The 12,444-nt window shown below is 34.0% G+C and overlaps 1 protein-coding gene and 2 non-coding genes across 20 annotated transcripts; 2 read left to right on the top strand and 1 right to left on the bottom strand.

Moving 5' to 3' along the window:
* The first annotated feature begins 1,271 nt into the window (after positions 1-1,271).
* LOC122277874 lies at positions 1,272-1,390 on the top strand. Its single transcript, XR_006229183.1, has one exon. It is a non-coding gene; the product is annotated as a U5 spliceosomal RNA (small nuclear RNA).
* Positions 1,391-6,316: 4,926 nt separating this feature from the next.
* LOC122277862 lies at positions 6,317-6,435 on the top strand. The gene has a single exon (XR_006229172.1). It is a non-coding gene; the product is annotated as a U5 spliceosomal RNA (small nuclear RNA).
* Positions 6,436-6,797: 362 nt separating this feature from the next.
* On the bottom strand, positions 6,798-12,242 carry LOC122277795. Of its 18 annotated transcripts, none has more exons than XR_006229128.1 (8): positions 12,186-12,242; positions 10,872-11,026; positions 9,619-9,833; positions 9,340-9,483; positions 7,882-8,909; positions 7,412-7,787; positions 7,265-7,295; positions 6,798-7,166 (listed from the first exon to the last, which is right to left on the bottom strand). XR_006229128.1 is itself a non-coding variant. In XM_043087955.1 (5 exons), the coding sequence occupies exons 2-5, from the start codon at positions 10,927-10,929 to the stop codon at positions 8,709-8,711; spliced, it is 618 nt and encodes a 205-aa protein (XP_042943889.1). In that variant the 5' UTR covers positions 10,930-11,026; positions 12,186-12,242; the 3' UTR covers positions 6,798-8,708. The 18 variants fall into 18 exon arrangements, 1 of the variants encoding a protein (XP_042943889.1); XR_006229131.1 differs by lacking the exon at positions 7,265-7,295 and having other exon boundaries at positions 7,412-7,452; positions 7,672-7,787; XR_006229132.1 differs by having other exon boundaries at positions 6,798-7,787; positions 7,882-8,435; positions 8,528-8,611; positions 8,697-8,909.
* Positions 12,243-12,444: the final 202 nt, after the last annotated feature.

Here is a 12,444-nt window from a genome sequence, read left to right as displayed (position 1 = left end):
AAATGACTTTTAATCGCAAAAATATTATTTATATTTTAACTTTTCCATTTGATTAAAAGTTGAATAGACTATATATTATTTCTCTTACTTACTAGATTATTTCAATTATTCCAAACTAATATATTTTTAAGAGATCACAACTGTACACTATATTACAGACATAAAAAATGTGATTAATTCTTTAAAAAGTTTTTTATTCAAATTAATTCCTTAATTAGTGGAAGTGTTTGTTTAATTATGAGATAAATTGTTGTCAACTTCATGAGTATTATTGATGAGTAGTGTAGATAGAGTGGGTCAGCTTTCACTCTTGTCTATGTTATTACCTACCTCTTTTATGTATCATGCATTCAACACACACGTTAATTAACTTTGAAAGAAAAAACTACATATAGTACACCTATGACTTACCTATCTAGCAAATGCCTTTATCTGAAAATTATAATTTTGAAAAAATAGTAGCATATTTAATTAAAAAAATGATGATTAGAAAGAAAGACTTGTATGTTCACAAAGCATGCAGACCCGGCGTACAGGAGAACGTGTTCATGAGATCTATAGAGATTTTGTTATTATTTTTTATTACCCATTCGCCATCAAACAAAAGAAATTCGATTGAAGAAATATTTTTTCTCAACTTTAACCATGTGCATAAATTCATCTTTCTCTTCTTCCAATGCAACAAACAATCTTGATTTATTACAAATAAAATAAATAGGACCAATAATAAGTAGCAATAATGAAAAATTAAAAGTTAACAAAAATAAAAAAAATTAATGTAAAAATAAAAAGTTACTGTAGCAACTAGATAGGCACTTATTTTAATAGAATGGATATATATATATATATATATATATATATATATATATATATATATATTATTGGTAAGTACAAAATCAGACTTTCGGTTTGCACCATTATCTTTTTTCTGCTTGATCTTTAAAATTTGTCATTTTGATTCTCTGATTCATAACTTTGTTTTCAATTGAGACCCTACCTGAGATTACTGTCAAAAAGTCTTACGAAAATTTGATGTGGCTTTACAGATATTGATTTTCTTACGAATCTATATGTGAGCGTCAGAATATATATGACTGATATCATTCACACACAACTGCAGCCGTTGATTATGGTTTCTTTGTACACGTGCACAGCTGCAAACTGCAAAGGGCTATCTGTTTCATCACCCAGTCCCACACTGGAAAGATGCACTGGAACCCCACAAAGCATATGACCATAAAATGGAACCAACTCTATTCTACAAACCACGCAGCCGCGCGGTGAGCACAGAGCGAACTATTCTTTCGCCTTTTACTAAAGAATACCGTGTGCTCGCCGCAGATAGCGGCATACGCCAATTTTTGGAGGGTGTTCTTCCCTATGGAGGAGCCCCTTTAATCTCAGTCTTAAGCTATTATTGTTTCTAGTGTTGCAACGGAGTCCTGCTACAAGCAGTCTTAAAATGGTGGCAGACTGGAACATTATGTCAATTTGCTTGAATGTTGATGAGTTTCAGTTGAATCGTCCGAATCCCATATTGTCTTTCGGCTTGGTTGTTCGGAGCAGGTCAGTTGTGTAACAGTCCTGTTTCATGAGATTAGTTATTCGTGTTTGAACTGAAAGATGAGGGAAAGAGAAACAGGTAAGAAAATCAATGTCCTGACTGTTGGAGGTGGTGCTCAGAATCTCAAAGAAAACCATTACACTTCGTTTGTTGCATTTCCTAATGGATATTTCATGCAGCTAATTGAGTTGTACAGGCAAATAGGCCAAAAGCCTTGAAACCAACCCTGGTAAGACTTCATGTAAATGCAGATGTTGGAAATACATAACAGAAACTAAACCTGTTTATACAAGAGTGATCGGTAATCCCAAGGGTACATTACAGGCAGGTAGAGAATACTCATGGCTTACATGATTCGAGTACCAGTTTAGCCTGGTAGACTCCGTTCACAATGCAAGCCTATTAAGGTATTGTACATATAGCAAGGTGTTCAAACGATGCAAACTGTTCATCCAAATATATGCCTTGCTGGTTCAGAGAATCATAATGCTACTTTGTTAAATCAATTTCTAGTTCCTACATCTTTGATGACAAGAAATCTCAGAAACCGCATAAACACAAAATGTCTTTCATCAGATTAAACCCTGAATTCGTTTAGTGTATCTGCATCACATGAATTAGATAAATAATCAGTTTCTCAAAATGAATTGTTTGCAGGTCAAGAAGACGACGACCTCTCACCCTTCAGCCAACGAGTTCCTACAACTTAAGCGGAAAAAAAAAGAAGGGGGGGGGGAGCTAAATCATGCACCAGATGGCACTGCTACGACAAAGAACACATTATAACATTTAAGAGAGGTAGTGTTGCCTAAAATCAATGGTTCCTATGTTGTTACAAGAGAAGAAGTGAAGAGAAGCATAGGTTCCTATGTTGTTTCCAACGAATCAAAAACCATAGTGGAACTCCCATATCTTTAAAGTTCCTTATGCTGCCAGAAAAACTGAATCTATGCCAAGGAATGGATGAAGAAGGTTAAATGGCAGAGCACCAGCCCAGTTTCTTACTCGAGTGAAATTGGTTATTCCACCAATAAAAATCATATATACTAATTCAAAAATCATACTTTGTTCTCCCACTTCTTTAAGATGAGGGCATAATATATCCGATAAGTTGGCAGACCAACGGAAGAAGTTCCAAGACTCGAACATTAGGCGTTTCCTTGATCCTTTAAAATGAACAACCTGAATCCAGGACATAAAAGACAGTACAAGTTCAGTATTTTTTATGAAGTCACACTGTCGATTTAGCTAGGATATAAATGGGTTTTGATATGATATAAGAAGTCTTGAGGAATCTCTGGTCAGCCATTTAGAAATTGAAGATACCTCAGGCAGATAAAGTGCTTGTGTGGAAAGCATGTCATGAAGCTATCCCAACAAACTTAAATCTCTATAAAAAGAAAGTTTTAGAGAATCCAAACTGCCCAATATGTGTAAAAGAGGAAGAATCAGTAGCTCATGCCTTATGGAGATCACAAGATATATGGAGCCAATGTTCCAAGAAAATTCAGAAAAGTCATTTCAGTAAGGATTCATTTCAGTAACTCTTGCCTCTTGGAGGCCAAGAAGTTTGCAGGTCAAGAAGGATTTGGCCGAGAAGAAATACATTTGTTTTCCAAGATGAATTCACTCATCAAAACCTGGTAGAGTGAAACAAACAAAAGATATGTTACAGAACTTGAAAAAAACAAATTCCCAGAGAATAAGCAGATTAGTTTCAGTTAGTAGCACATCTCATACATGGGATCCTCCACCTCAGAATACTATAAAGGATAAATTGGGATGCTGCTATTGATAAACTTCATTGCAAAAAAGGAATTGGAGTCATTGCACATGATTGGGAAGGAAAAGTAATGGCCACAATGAGAATGAACAAAAGTTTATTCCCTAACCCTCTCATTGCAGAAGCCTCTAGGATTCTCCAAGCTATTATTTTTGCTCTTGGTTTAGGCTAACAAGAATTATACTAGAAGGGGATTCACTACAGGTGATTCAGGCTTTTAAAAAGGAAGAGGAAGGTTGGACTGGTGCGGGGATGGTGATATGTGACATTAAGCAAAAGCTCAAGAATTTCCCTAAGTGGATATACTTTAGCAAAAAAATGTCTTATATATTTATGAGGTAATTGTGGACATGGAGGATTGCCCTTCATGCATTATTTCCTTTTTATGAAGGATATGATCAATAAAACAGTCTCTTTCTCAAATATATATATATATATATATCTTGAGGAAAATTTGATGTGGCTTTATAGATATTGATTACAAATATTGATCAAAATTTATTGATTTTCTCAAAAATAGGGGTGTAATAAGTCTGGTTTTAAACATATTTCATAATGGAACTAATATACACCGGTTTTGAGATTTGAAGAAGTGATATTACACCAGTTACACCTCTAAACAGGTACTTCCGGTTTTACCGATTCCAATCCGGTATATTTATTATATCTATATAATAATATAGTGATATATTATAGTATATTATAATATATATATAGTGATATAGTATTAATATAACTATTAATACTATAGACTACAATGATAATATATATTTATTTATATATAGTGGATTACTAATAGTATTAGTATTAGTTTATGTATATATATAATAGTAACGTATAGTGATATAGTATTTGATTATGTATGTTAGTGATAATATGTTAGTATCTAACTTATTTATATATATATATATATATATATATATATTTATATATTTGATTATATATGTTGGTGATAATATAATGGTTACATACACTTTTTATATGAGTGTATATGATCAAATGTATATAAATGTATTTATCAAAAAGAATATATATTATAATTTATTATGCTATAAAATGTTTTTATCCTTAATATATATAGTTTATAATAATAACATATATGATCAAATGTATGTTTAAGATTAAAATTTTTATGTTATATCAAATGTTAGATTAAGATTTATAAGATTAATTCTATATAATATTAGTTTTATGTTATTCGATTATTATTATACATGAATAAAATGATTTTAAAATCCAATGTTATATTAATTAGCAAGTTAGCATATAATATAAAATTATTTTATATATAATTATATATTATATATATAAATTATATATAATATAAAAAAATAGAAAATATATATATGAATCGGTCCAATCCAGTCCAGTAATAGAGCACTCTCATTGGAATAGTCAAATACGAACTCAAATTTTAGCTAATATCACATAAGTTTGTATTTGTCTATTCCATTCAAATCCAATCCCCACATTGGATTATCCATTTACTCTCTATATAATAATAAAATATTATTAATTTAATAATTTCTTTATTTAATTGATTTTTATCACATTTTGCATTCAATTAATTATATGTTAATTAATAATTATACTCTAATTAAATTAATATTTAAAAATCATATTTTTAAACATTGATTTTTGAAAAATAAAATAAAACAAGAAAAAACAAAGGCATTTAGAAACTAATCATATTAATTCTCCCTCCATGAGTATACAAGGAAAAACACCCATGGAGGTGCCAATGCAATATGCCCAACAACCTGCCATAGAACAACCATGAAAATGTGAAGAAGCAGACACCCATTGGCAAAGAAACACTACAACTCTTTGTCCTTGACAATAGAAGCAAACCAGAGACGGAATCTCAGGACCATGGCCAACACAGAGATTATTATAGAACAAATAAATCAAACCTAAGAATGATGGTGGCCCGGATAATGGCAAGTTGGTTGATTGTCTTATTTCATGTTTGTCTTTATACAAAACTATTTACAAAATTGATGAATTAATGACCCAAACCATTACAAATTACCCAAGATGACCAAAGAAAACCTAGAAAATTAGATCTCATTTTTTTACAAGCAAAACTTTTTAAAAAGCTCAAGATTAAAAAAAAAAATAAAAATAAAAAAAGCCTTTTTCTAGGTAACATCCATTGACCCATTTAGTGAAATAGGAAGGAAAATTATTCCAAGCAAATAATTTGAATATTACCAAGAATATGGAAGGCGAAGAATGGCCTAAAGGGCTAAACAAACTGTGCAAGAACACAGGAAAGAGCAGCACCAAAAGCCTAGCCAGTGCTCCTCTCCCCTTCTCTATAAGGCTTATACTGAAGCCTCACCATTCCCAATCAGTTTCTGGCTAGGTCAGAAATTGCATGAATTTTCTTTGCTTCACTGTAAAAATCCCAAAACCCATTCCACAAAAAATGAATGGAGGAAGTGAACGAAACATAAGAGACCACACAAACCACAAACAACGGAAAAAGTTTTTTAGCAATATTTTTAATAAAATTTATTTTTTTACTAATCACATTATATTTGTGCACATATTATTACGCAATTGTGCTTGTAAATAAAATTTTTCATAAAATAATCATATTGCTGAGCTACAGTGATTAGCTAAATATGCCTCTTGTCTGCGAGTTAGTGTAGTTCAAAGTCAAAATATTTCAAATATTTAGATTTTAACTATTTATAAGAACCTAATCGATTTGGACTAGTTTTTAAAAAAATAAATCAGTACAAAACCAAAACCACCCGTTTAATTCATGTGAACGTCTATGTGATTGATATCATTCAACACAACTGCAGCCGTTGGATTATGGTTTCATTGTACACGTGCACAGCTGCAAACTCTGAAGTGCTATCTTGTTTCATCACCGAGTCCCACACTGGAACGATGCAGTGAAATCCCAGCAAGCAGATTACAATAAAATGGAACCAACTCAACTCCACAAACCACGCAGCCGCGCGGTGAGCACAGAGCGAACTATTCTTTCGCCTTTTACTAAAGAATACCGTGTGCTCGCCGCAGATAGCGGCATACGCCAATTTTTGGAGGGTGTTCTTCCCTATGGAAGAGCCCCTTTAACCTCAGTCCCAAACAATTATTGCAACAGAGTCCTGCTACAAGCAATCTTGAAGTGGTGGCAGACTTGAACATTAATGTTTGATGAGTTTCACTGTTTCAGTTGATCGTTCGAGTCCCATATTTTTATTCGGCTTGGTTGTCCTGTTTAATGAAATTAGATGTTTGGCTTTTGAATTGAAAGATGAGGGAAAGAGAAATAGGTAAGAAAATCAATGCCCTGACTTTTGGTGGTGGTGCTCAGAATCTCAAAGAAAACCATTACGCTTAGTTACATTTCCTGATGGATATTTCATGCAGCTGAGTTATATGTACAGGTAAATAGGCCTAAAGCCTTGAAACGAACTCTGATCAGACTTCCTATAAATGCAGATGTTGGAAATACATAACAGAAACTAAACCTCTTTATACAAGAGAGTAATAGGTAATCCCAAAGGTACATTACAGGCAGGTAGAGAATACTTAATAGTCATGGCTTCCATGATTTGAGTACCAGTTTAGCCTGGTAGACTCCGTTCACAATGCAAGCCCATTAAGGCATTAAACATATAACAAGGTGTCAAACGATGCAAACTGTTCATCTAAATATATGCCTTCCAATTCATAATGCTACTTTGTCGAATCAATTTCTAGTTCCTAGGACATCTTTGATTACGAGATATCTCAGAAACCATATAAACACAACATATCTTTCATCTGATTAAACCCTGAATTCGTTTAGTGTATCTGCATCACATGAATTAGATAAATAATCACTTTCTCAAAATGATACACGGGGCCTAAAATTATTTGCACTCAAGGGTCGTGAAGACCAAGACCCTTACCCTTACCACCTTAGCCAACGAGTTCCTACAACTTAAGCAAAAAAAAAAAAAAAAATTGGAGCTCAATCATGCACCAGATGGCATTGCGACGAGAAAGAACACATTATAACATTTAAGAAAGGTAGCGTTGCCTGAAATCAATGGTACCTTCACATTCCATCACCACCTCCCTCTCCCTTTGAAAAAACCTAGAGAACAGACACTTAAAAAGGTTATTACAAGAGAAGAAGCGAGGAGAAGCATAGGTTCCTATGTTGTTTCCAACAAATCAAAAACCATAGTGGAACTCCCATATGTTTAAAGTTCCATATGCTGCCAGAAAAAACTGAATCTATGCCAGTTTCTGACTCAAGTGAAATTGGTTATCCCACCAATAAAAATCATAAAAACTAATTCAAAAATCATACTTTGTTCTCCAACTACTTAAGATGAGGCATAACATATCCGATAAGTTGGCAGACGAACGGAAGAAGTTCCAAGACTTGAAGATTAGGCGTTTCCTTGATTTTTTAAAATGAAGAACCTGAATTCAGGACGTAAAAGACAGTATAAGATGATAAAATCATGTCTTACTTCTCTTCTTACGAGACTGAAACTCAAGTATGATGAATATTTACCTGGTGATCTTGGACATTGGTGGTTATATTACAATATATACCTTGACATCCAAGGGCACGCCGTGAAATTGACCTGCACCTTTTGGTGGCGTCCAATTGTATATGGCACATGGTAAAAATATTACTAAGACACCACCAATTTTCTCTAGAAAAACTTGCTGTTTGGTAAATTTTCTTGTGTCAAAGGAAGGGTCAGACTTTACAATCCATGCAAGTGCTAACTGATCTCCGAGCATTCAAGAGTCACTCATGTACTTTGAACTGTAAACTCTCAGTACTTGTAAAAAAAAGCTTTGCCCTGCATCCAACCTCACATCTTATTCTTTCCTCCTGTTTCCAAGAAAGGTAAGGAGAACAATAGAAGAAGAATGAAGAGAAATAAAAGAAAAGAGGAAATCAGTTGTTCGCTGGAGGGTAAAAGGCAATAAATGAAAAAATAATAACAATTGCCATCAATGGTAAGGCTGAAGGTGGTACTGGCTATGATCTCCAAAGTAATGTTGCAGCTGCTAAACGCGAAATGCAAAGGTAGTCCTCCCATATGAAGAGCACTACTGGACAATGAACAGAGTATGTGTCATCAATCCTCTCCAAATCGTAGGTATTCGTCCACTTGACAGAAAAAAATTGATTGAAACCTTCCTACCCCAGAATTTCCCAGATTAATTGATATGATCATTTATGCAACTGACTCGTGCTGTTTATCAAGTTCCAGATTTCAGCTTCCTATCTATACATTTTTCGCCATTTAGTTGCAGCCAAACTGATCATACAAGGAATAAAAGAAAGAAAACAAAGATAATTCCTTAGTGTACCTCACAATCCCATCAGTGGTACCCCTCACTGCCATGAATCCTGAATTTAAAGGCTGTGCTTTGTTGTTCCAGAAGTGAGAGCCGGTTGAAACTTGAATAATCCGGAAATATCTGTCCTAGATCATCAACCACTGCTATATCTGAGTCAGTGAAGATGTAATGAGTGACATGCTCCTTATGAGAAAGCTCCCCAAGCCTTGTTTCTGGATAAGCCTGATTAAAAAGAACGTATAACTAAAACCTTGGGTACATAAACATTAATCTCTTTTAATTTGACATTGTTTCACATAAACACGGACTTCCTTAATTGGGTCTCAAGTGTAATAAAAACAGTTACAGCCAACAACAGAATGAGACTACAATATAAATAGGGACCTCAAGCACTCCCTACCCTTGTGGAAATGAGAGGGAAAATTTTATGAAACTTACAATAAAATTGTGACAGAAAGCAAAAATTCATTGGAGTCACAAAATGATCATAAATATGGATGTAGAGACAGAGAGCATATAGATCGCTCAATCATAGGGGAAATAAACATAGAAAGTTCAGGATTTTTTAAACTATTGGAACATTGCTCAAGAAGCATAGCCATTGACCAACAACAGAATTCTTCAACCTATTGTAAATGCAATGTGTTCTTACAATATAAGACCTGATTCTTTGAAGCATCAACTTATCTCGTGAATATTCACCTTGAACTGGATGAACGGTGACCCTATTTCGGCGCATGCGAAGGTCAGATACTAGCTCGGTAAGAATAACAATGTTGCTTTGGGGCATTGTCACCTGAAGATACAACACATAAGAGGACCTCAAAACAAATTTAGATACCAGGACTTGAACTAAAATTTTGTGAAGTTTCTTGGCAGTGTCTACAATATGTGCATATGTTGAAATAGCTCAGATTTTACCAGAAATTACCTGAATGACGTTAATGAAGATGTTCAACAGGGCCATAGACCTCTCCACCTTACCATATGAAGAATTCCCGACAGTAATCAAGTTTGATGATCTATCATCAGCAAGACTATTCAGGGGAGGATTATAAATGGCAAAAACAGTGACAAAGGCAATAGTTTCTCTGCCTCCGGATAGGTGGGAGGTTGAAAAGTGGGTCTTGTTCAGAGCTTTAACGCCTGTAACATACATCATGTACGCAACATGTAAGACATTACAACAGTAGAGAAATGACCATCATATAGGAATTGAAAGCAACATTTTCTAATGGTTAGAAATAGCCCTGCAACCCAGCCCTTACAAGGACTTTTTTTGGTCAACCCAGCACAACCTGACGTCCGCACAGTTCAAAATTGGCCTGACCCAACCCGACACATTTGGGTTAGGTAAAATTTCGGTTTACACACACACACACACACATATATATATATAAGTAACACTTCATCTTATATATAACAATTAAGGAACCACTTCCTCTTATGAATGAAATCAATTTTATTGTATATATTGCCACCAACACATCATACAAAGAAAACTTGTCCAACATTCAAAACATCATACAGTTTCCCTTTCTTATTTTCTTCGTTTTAAGTTCAAATATTTTCTTCGTTTTAAGTTCAAAACATTCATTCTGCTGAGAAGTTCCAGAGACAGGTTGAGCCCAAAGCCTTCCTGTGTTGTCCACTGGTTTTCTCCTTTAAACATATCTTGGATAAGAGCAAAAGGAAGGTCTTGCCCAGGGTATGTCATTCTACATGCACAAGAAATAAATTTTTAGTCTGCATGTATCTTATTTCTTTTTTAAGTGATTATGATCAAAATTATAAGGAAAAGATGTGTGTGTGGGGTGTGTTGAGTTTCCATTGATGTCCTATCGGACCATCTCTAGACTGAACATGTGAAAAAAAAAAAAAAAAAAACTAAATCTTGCATCAGAATACGAAAGATCATGGAGAACAACAACTTATTAGCAGAAGCTAACATTAGAATTCAACCCAACAACCGTCAAGTAAGTAAACAATTCAAACTCTAACAAAGAAGTGAAAATGAAAATCATACCATCATGTAGACTATGGACCATAGGCCTTGAGGCACTCTTCATCAACATAAATAAAGCTTGATTTCAAATTAAACTCAAAAAAACATGATTAATATACTATATAAAAATAAACATTAAAAAGTTTAATAAATATATAAATATGAAATATGTTCATTACCCGATTCTGCCTCAAAACTTTCAACATTGTCCAAGGAGGCAAGGAAATCAATTGGCATTGGATCTTATCAATTTTGAGTACAAACGAGTGCCTCAACTGTTCTTGGAGATAATGAACAACAAAATGGGTCAAGCACACGACCCCCGCACTGAAGACTGACTCAAAAGAAAGGAAATGGGAATGATCATCAAATCCTGTGCAACTCTCTCCAAAATATGATACTTTATTTCATTGATATTCCACCAATCCAAAATATCAAAATTTGAAACCCGTGCCTCACAACCATGTTCCAAGTATTGATCAATCTCCGATTTGTTCATTTGATTAGATTCAATAATTTCTTGCTTATACCCAACCCAAAAAACTTTGTTGAGAATCAGAATCAATCATACTAGGATCAACTAAGGAAGGGGCTCAGAATTTGAAACTCCACTTGAACTCCCATATATAGCACTATACTCCCCATACATATAAGTCATCAATTGTTTCACTTTTGAAATCGTTTCTTCGACTAAATTACCACCATAAGTTTTCTTGAGCCAAAAATACAAAAAACTAAATTTGCATCTTGGTTCAAGAACAACGACAATGAATATCATCAAGTTAGTCTTTTCAATTAATCCCTAATATTTTTCATACTTACTCTTCAAGCTTGCAGCCATACATCTTAACACTAGAACATTATTTTGACTCATTTTTTATAAATGTGATTGGATGCCACAAAACTCCTAGAAATATGCATTAGATGTGACATACGAAGAGCCAGAAAGTCTCAAAGTAGCATCATAAAAAATTTTCAAAAATTTTACCATTACTCTAACTCTCACCCAATCACTAGAGTTTGGGGGCTCAAACTCACACTACGACAATAGCAAGAAAAATGATCATCATCGTTCTCCAATCTCAAAAATGGCTTTACAAATGTTTCTACAACTTCTAGTATGAAATAAGTGGAGTTCCATTTGGTGGGACTATTGTGACGTCCCCAAATTCCGTTTGGGATCGGACGGACATTTGAAGCGTCGAGACATGCAACACAAGGTTACCTTCCCCCGTTCATGACATATAAGATGCAATAATCCTAACATGCATATAACATTATGCAATATTCGCAGCGGATAATTTTTTTCTTTAGCAATACTATGCACCAAACTGAAAATATCCCAATACTTAAAACATACTTCATATATAAAGATCCATTGAATAACTAAAATCACAGCACTATTCCAAAATAGTTATGATCCAAAAGTACTGGAGATGCAACTCCATCGTACAAGTAGTAATTTAACTACTATATTAACATTAACGACGCACCGTCGTTCAGTCGACTGTGTCTAGTTGGTCAGCTCCTGATCCTCCTTCAGGTCCTGTAACAAGATCTACCATTCGGGAGGAATGGTAGTTGGGACTACCACAGTGAGATTTGATTACAAATCTCAGTAAGTTAACAAAAAACTTCCACACAGACTAATGATGCATGGATGACAGTAAAAGCATAAATGCATAATCAAATTCATAAGTAATTAAAGAATAACTTAGCGTACAACATAGCATAATTGACATAACTTAAATT

This window comes from Carya illinoinensis, chromosome 9, assembly GCF_018687715.1.
Source record: "Carya illinoinensis cultivar Pawnee chromosome 9, C.illinoinensisPawnee_v1, whole genome shotgun sequence".
NCBI lineage: Eukaryota > Viridiplantae > Streptophyta > Magnoliopsida > Fagales > Juglandaceae > Carya > Carya illinoinensis.
This window is presented reverse-complemented; position numbering and strand designations above follow the sequence as displayed.